The 6,838-nt window shown below is 55.1% G+C and overlaps 1 protein-coding gene and 1 long non-coding RNA gene across 14 annotated transcripts in view; one reads left to right on the forward strand and one right to left on the reverse strand.

Annotated features, from left to right (window-relative positions):
* Nucleotides 1-2,892: 2,892 nt before the first annotated feature.
* The window catches only part of Pou2f2 (POU class 2 homeobox 2), a 90,121-nt gene continuing 86,175 nt past the window's right edge, over nt 2,893-6,838 (reverse strand). For 8 of the 13 annotated variants that reach the window (XM_035449344.1, XM_027430347.2, XM_027430346.2 and 5 more), the window contains 4 exons: nt 5,895-5,961; nt 4,767-4,968; nt 4,571-4,644; nt 2,893-4,292 (listed from right to left, as the gene is read on the reverse strand). In XM_035449344.1, coding sequence (XP_035305235.1) covers nt 3,961-4,292; nt 4,571-4,644; nt 4,767-4,968; nt 5,895-5,961 — 675 coding nt within the window. In that variant the 3' untranslated portion in view covers nt 2,893-3,960. Of the gene's footprint in view, nt 4,293-4,388; nt 4,969-5,894; nt 5,962-6,838 lie in introns of those variants that run through there. The other 5 variants (XM_027430351.2, XM_027430350.2, XM_027430349.2 and 2 more) reach the window with 3 other exon arrangements.
* The window catches only part of LOC113837195, a 7,080-nt gene continuing 4,596 nt past the window's right edge, over nt 4,355-6,838 (forward strand). The window contains exon 1 of the long non-coding RNA XR_003487867.2: nt 4,355-4,468. This is a non-coding gene — a long non-coding RNA (uncharacterized LOC113837195). The remainder of the gene's footprint in view (nt 4,469-6,838) is intronic.

The raw sequence follows: 6,838 nt of genomic DNA on the forward strand, positions 1-6,838 counted from the left end.
TCTCAATCTTGCTCATTAGTCTCTTTCACTCAGTTCTCCCTACCCTGGGTGAGAGGGAGAGAGAGGCACCCTGGGAATGGGCTGGAGAGGAAAAACTAGTCAGGTCAAGAGGTCACCCCCATGACTTGACTAGTTCCTGGCCGGAGCTCCCCAGGGTGAAGGGCTTGGAGACCCTCTTGGTCTTCCAGAAGGATGTCTTAGTTAGCCCCAGTTTCTAAAGGGGCTCGGGAACCCATCCATCCCTCACACACCCCTATCCATACATCCAGCCCCTTCCTCCTACTTCCGGTCCCTACCCTGCCCCCAGAAGGGAACATAGAGGTGGTTTAGGTACTGGCATTATTTATTTATTTATTTATTTTTGGCACAAATGGCCCACCATTAGGGCAGACCAGTCTCTGCTCCTCCCTTAAGCAGAGGGGTCAGGGCCGGGAGAAGGGAAGTTGAGAGCTCAGTTCTCCCCCCAGCCCATTCAGCCCTCCCTCCAGCCCAGGCTCCTGGTCCACCCCCTGACATCTAAGCTGGTGCACGGTCTCCCTCCCCTCCCCCTTATAAAGCCCCCTTGCCCTCCACCTCTCGCGCACACACAGACACACGGACGGACATAGGCTCTGTACAGACCACAAAATAAAAACGATGAGATAGTTTTGTTTCCCGGAGTCGAGGCTGGGGTCACTGGAGTGGAAGGAAGGGTGGGGGGATTAAGAGGGACTAGAAGTCCCTCCCACCTTCCCAAACCTGGCTCCCTCAAGTCCCCAGCCCCCTGCCCTGGCTGGCCCCCAGCCAACGATATTTGGTTTCTTATTTTATTTTTTAACATTAAAGTTCTATGAGGTATTTGGTGCCTTATCTCGAGTCCTCGGGGGGGAGGGGGGAGGAAGGGGGGAGACCTGGGGCTCACCTGCCCCTCCCTCCCACCCTCCTACCCCCTTCCCAGTATTTGGTTTCACAGCTGTAGTTAAAGCTTGGGATTTGGTTATTTTTTTTCCCCCTCCCAGGAATTTTTCTCTTGGTTTTTCATTTCCCAGTGTGGGGGGTGGACGGGGAGGGTCTCCACTACCCCCAGCTGCGTGGGGGGGGTCCCCTCCACCAATGTCAGGGCATCTGCCCATCCCTGCCCCCCTGCTTCCTCTTCTCTTTTTGCCCCACCCCCTCCACACTGGAGTAGGGAGAGGTCCCAGGCAGGGACTTAATAGAGAGGAAGCAGGATGAATTGGGTGGTGGTGAGTCCTGGATCTTTCCTTTTTTCTTTTTCTTTTTTTTTTCTTCTTTTTTTTTTGGTCTAGAATCATAGTTTTTGTTTGAGTCATTTCCACCATGCCTTCCATGCTGCCTGTCTTCTCAAAGGGTTTTTTTTTTTGGGGGGGGGTTGGTTGTAATTCCTTCATTCTGCTCTGTTCAAATGTCTTCCTATCCAGAGGAGCCCTTGGCCCCCCTCTCCAGCTGTGGGTTGGGGTCCAGGCCCTCTTGCTAGCCGTTTTAAATTATAATGGACAAACTCAGAGGTAGGGTGAGGGCAGGGAGAGTCGGTTCAGCTGCTTACATTCCAGTGAGGGTGGGTGGAGAGGGTACCAGCCCCATTGGTGCCTGGTGGGAGGGGCAGCCACTCCCCCAGGGCTGGGCAAGGCACCCCAGGCCCCACATGGCCAGGAGTCTCCGCTGCCCTGGGGCTCACTCAGCCCGACAGTTTTGCTTCTGTGTGGGAGAAGGGAGACCAGAAGAAAAGAGAACGCTGAGACCTGGGGGCTCCGGCTGCCTCTCCTTGGAGTGTCCGGGATGGACGTGGGGGCACAGGGCATTGCCCAGCTCTCCCCTCGGCTCCTGCCCAGCTGCGGGCAGGGGTCACTCTGATTTCAATGGCTCGCGTCCTTCACAGCAACACTTTGGTTTGAGGATACAGAAAGAAGGATATCGAGATGTCACAGAAGAAGGAAGAAGAGGGAGGGGAGGGGAGAGAGAGAGAGAGAGAGAGAGAGAGAGAGAGAGAGAGAGAGAGGGGAACAGAAACAGATCAAGAGGGAATTAAACTACCCAACAGTTGGTTTTCCTTTGTCCATTCTTTTTGCTTTCCTTTTTCTTTTAAAGCTTTTTTCAGTTGATTGGTGGGGAGGGAGCTTGGGGCTCTTCACCCTCGTCCCTGACACCCTCTCTCTCAGCCCCACCCACCCGCTTCCGTCCACCCTGGCTGAGGGACAGGCCCCGCCCCAGCTGCCCCCCCCCTCCGGCTTTCCGAAGAAGACGACGTCCATGAGGTATTTGTGAAGAGAAAGAAGTATCCATCGTTCCATCCGCCCTGGAGACCAAAGGCCTGGACCGTTGTGCAGGGCTTGGCTCCACCGTGCGGCTCCATCTTGTCTTGAAGAGTCCTAGTCTTCTTTCCCATATATATATATCTCTATATATCTATAAATTCTTTTTTCTAGTTTTAATTTATTGTTTGTTTGGTTTTCTGTTTTTGTTTTTTGTTGTTTTGGTTTTTTGTTTTTGTTTTTGTTTTTTTTGGTTCAAAACTTTGTTGGCCTCCACAACAGAAGGAGGGCAGGGTGGCTCCCAGCAGCATTTCCTCTGTCCACTGTTGAGATTTGTCCAGGGATAGGCAAATACAGGGTCCAGCCAAGACTTGTGGAGGTCTCCTGGGAGTGGTGGCCACCACAGGGCCTGCCCTCTTGCATGGGGAACCACAGGTCATGGCAATGTCACCACCATGTGGACCCTGTTGGAGATGCCATCGGGGGAGCCCACCACTGGCGTGTGCGTGTGTGCATTGGGGGACGGGGCGGGAGGGAGAGGAGTTATCTGCCAGTGTCGGAAGGGCCATAGGGTGGGCAGAGTGAGGCAAGTTAATCTTTTTGGTTTCTGGTTAATGTTAAAGAGCGTGAAGGATCCCACGGATAGGCACTGGAATATGATTTTTTTTTTTCAGGGAAACTGACAGACAGGATGGAAAGAAAGACAACTTGGATGCCCTTGCCTCATTGCCCTTTGCTTGAAACAGCCACCTTCCCATAGATAGGGAGGAGGCAGGCTCCAGAGCAGAAGGGCGAGGGAGTTGAGGAGGGGCTCTTCAGAGTTGGAACTTGGCAAAAAAAAAAAAAAAAAAAAAAAAAAAAAAAAAAAAAGGCCTAGCCCACCCTTCAAATGGAGGGGAGGTACAGGGAACAAAAAGCCCATACCCAGTTCCTCTGAACTCTCCCCAGGCTGGGGGTGGGTGGGGGGATTAAAGCAAGACCCCCTGCCCTGTCGGGGAGAGCTGGGGGGAGGGGAAGGGACACACAGAAGGGACACATTCTGTTGAGCACAACGCTAAAAATTCTGTACATCCTTTGGGTGAAGCTACTGAATATTTGGTGTAAGGTTGTTCGGTCCTTTCTCTTATGCCTTCTGGAAAAGACCATTTGGCAGGCGGCTCTGGGCCCTGGGCCTCCTGCCCCAGGCAATGCCCTGTCTCTGCTCGCCCAGGGCTGGGGCTGGGCCAGCAGGCCGGCACAGTCTCTAGCTCCTTCTCTGCTCACCTCTTGTGGGGGTGAGGTTAGGAGTTGGCCCCACAGCCAGGGCTACGCCGCATGAGGTCCGACCTGCTGGAGGCTGCTCGCTCCTGGCTGAGGGTTCTTATTTGGTGTCGTAGCAGTGAGCACTCCAAGATCTGGCTCGCAACTGGTTTTTGGTTTGTTTGATTGGGGGGGGAGGGGGTGTTTGGTTGGTTTTGGTGTTTTTTGTTCATTTGTTTTTCATCTCTGGTTCCTTTAGGGCAGCTGGTTCTGTTGTGAATATTTTTGGTTTTCTCTTTTGTTGGTCCCTTTTTTTTTTTTTTTTTTTTTTTTGGTTGATTTTTTGGTCTTCCCTCCTTTGTCACTCCTGCTCCCAGGATCCACTGCACCCCCCACCAGCCTCCTGCCCCCTTGTGGGCAGGGGACCAAGGTTGGGGAGTCAGAGGAGTAGGAGGGGAGGCATGGCGGGCTCTCACTCGGCCTTGGACCCTGCCTCGGGTCCCCCTGGGCCTCCAGGGGTCTGTGCTGCCACTTCACTGCAAGTGGAGGACGACGACGACGACGACGACGACGACGAGGAGAGGCCGGGAGACTTGCTGGAGATGGAGGCTGCCACGGCCGCAGCTGCTGCCGAGACCAGGCCCACCCCCGGTGGGGCACTGAGCAGGGGCAGCCCAGCGTGGTTCAGGAAGAGGGGCGAGGTCACCAGGCCGGGGCTCCCCGGGGCCGCACCGGCTGCCCCCAGCACCAGGTTCCCGCTGCCATCAAGGCTGGTAAGGGGCAGGGTTCCACCAGAGGCCAGGGCTGGTGAGGAGAGAAGAGGCTGAGCTGGAGACAAGCCAGGCTGTGGAGATGTCACCTCCTTGTGCCCTGCCCGAGGGCTCCTGACTCCCCCGCCTGCCCCACTGATTCCCCCCCGTCAATCAGCACCCCTCACACCTTCCCCAAAGACAGATGGGGATGAAGAGACAAGCAATGCGGTGAGCAGGGCAGGGTGGCGTGACTGGGGCAGCGATGAGGGGGCTCGAGGCCCAGGAGGGGGCGGGGCTGGTGGCAATGGGGTGACACGAGGCAGCACGCACCTTGGATGGTGGCCAAAGGGTTATTGCTCATGAGGGCTGGACTCAGCCCAGAGCTCAACCCCACCATTGTGCTTCTGCAAGAGCAAAGCAGAGGCATTAGCAGGGACAGGAGCCCAGGGCAGAAATGGGTGCATTTCCCCATCCTGCAAGCAGCTACGACCCACCTCGGGCCCCACCTGAAGCCGCCCACACTTACCCCGTGCTGGGGTTCAGGCCCGACAAGCCGATAGCCGAGTGGCTGCCTTGAGGGCTTGGGTTTGTGCTGTTGGTGGTGGCCGGGGGTGGGGGAGTGACAGAGGGGATGGAATTGAGGGGGGGCGCGGCTCCGCCCCCACCCCCACCCCCTCCTGCTGTCCGGCTGGGGTGGAGCGTCCCCACAGCTGAGGATAAGGTAGTAACTGCCAGAGAGAGACACAAAGCAGTCTTCAGCTTCCTCTGTTCGCTTGTCAAGGAGTTCAGGGCCAACCCTTATTGCACACCCAGGAAGCTCATCAGTCAGAACAGCACATTGCCCCAAACCCCTCCTCAGAGTCCTTATAAACCCCTCCACCCCCACCCCATGACAGACATCACAATAATCGCTGGCCCTGGCTGTCTGCAAACCATGCCCCAAACACCCCGACAGACACAAGAAGAGGGTTGGCCAGGAGATGGGGCCAGAGATGAGTCCCCACTACTATGTGTGCTGCTGGGAGCTCAGGAGTGGGCCCCTGAGGACCCGCTGTTCCAGCTAGGAGAGATCCCACGGTTAGTGCCAGCTGTGCCCTACGGTGAACACCGCAACCTCTCTGACCTTCAGTTCCCTCATGGAAAATGGGAAAAAAATGGGACCAATCTCCCGAGCTGGGTGTGAGAATATATTGTATAAAGAACCTGAGCCAGTGAGTGCCAGTTCCTCCCACGATCTTTCGTGTGTGTGTGTGTGTGTGTGTGTGTGTGTGTGTGTGTGTGTGTGTGTACAGATCGTGTTTGCACATTATACACTGTTGGTAATCATACAAAACCAGAAGCTCAGAGAACTGAAACAAATTCCCAGACTCACAGGACATATACACAACACACACCAGGGACAAAGACTCAAGTGTGTCCCCTTCTGGCAACCTCCACACTTTTTCACGGAACCGTGGTGCTGACTCGAGGTTGCTCTGGTGGACGATATGAGGGGCCTGCCCGCTGCTCTGTCTGTCCCCCCACCACCCGAGACTCAGCTTTGAGGGCCATGGCGGCCCAGAGCTACTGCTAAACCTCAGGCTGTGGCCCATGCAGTGTGTCCCGTGTCCCGTCACCCGCCCCCCCCCCATCTCCCTCTCAGCCTGCCCCTTACCTGTTGTGCTCAGGCTGCTAGAAGCTTGGGACAATGGTAAGGTCCCTGCGCCCCCTTGGGGCGTGACCTGGGGAGAGAGAAAAGAAAGTGTGGTAAGGCCCTGGCACAAGGTACCCTCCCACCGTGGTTCCTGTGCACAGGACTCCCATTGACCCCCTCCACAGGGTGGGGCAACAGGGCTCCAGGGGCAATACTATAGTTAGATCACACCGCTCATTTCCCATTGTCCTCCCCACGTGTACCCCAGGTGACCCTATACCACAAGCAGGAGGTGCAGTGACTCTCAGCTCAGAGTCCCCCACTTCTCCTCTGACACTATCCTGTCCAGCTAATGTCCCTGCAGAGCTGTGTCCTTCCTGTCTTTGGTAACTGTGCCTGAGCAACTGCTCTGTCTGCTCCTGCTGTTGGCTCTCCTAGAGGGAACACACCTGTCTCTGTAAGAGAATCTGACAAGCCTGGATTGCATAGTAAGTTTGAGTCTAGCTTGGGCTACATGTCATGAAATCCTGTCTCAAAAAAAAAAAAAAAAAGTTGACAGGGCTGGAGAGATGGCTCAGAGGTTAAGAGCACCGACTGCTCTTCCAGAGGTCCTGAGTTCAATTCCCAGCAACCACATGGTGGCTCACAGTCATCCGTTACGAGATCTGGTGCCCTCTTCTGGTGTGCAGGTAGACATGGAAGCAGAATGTTGTATACATAATAAATAAATCTTTAAAAAAAAAGTTGAAATTTAATGCACCCAGGAGGGAGAGGCAGGAGTTCAGAGCCCCCCTTTCCCCCAAATGAAAGGGCTGATGAGCCCTAAGGTGACTGTGCCTTCATCCATAGAAGCCCTAAATTTGACCATGTCTCTCTTCCACTCAAAACCCCTTACTAACCTGATGTAGATTCCTGGTAAAACCATAGGCATCTGCTCCTGCTGGAGAGCCCCAGCCCCAGCCCCA

The sequence above is a fragment of the Cricetulus griseus genome, chromosome 9 (assembly GCF_003668045.3).
Source record: "Cricetulus griseus strain 17A/GY chromosome 9, alternate assembly CriGri-PICRH-1.0, whole genome shotgun sequence".
In the NCBI taxonomy this organism is placed as follows: domain Eukaryota; kingdom Metazoa; phylum Chordata; class Mammalia; order Rodentia; family Cricetidae; genus Cricetulus; species Cricetulus griseus.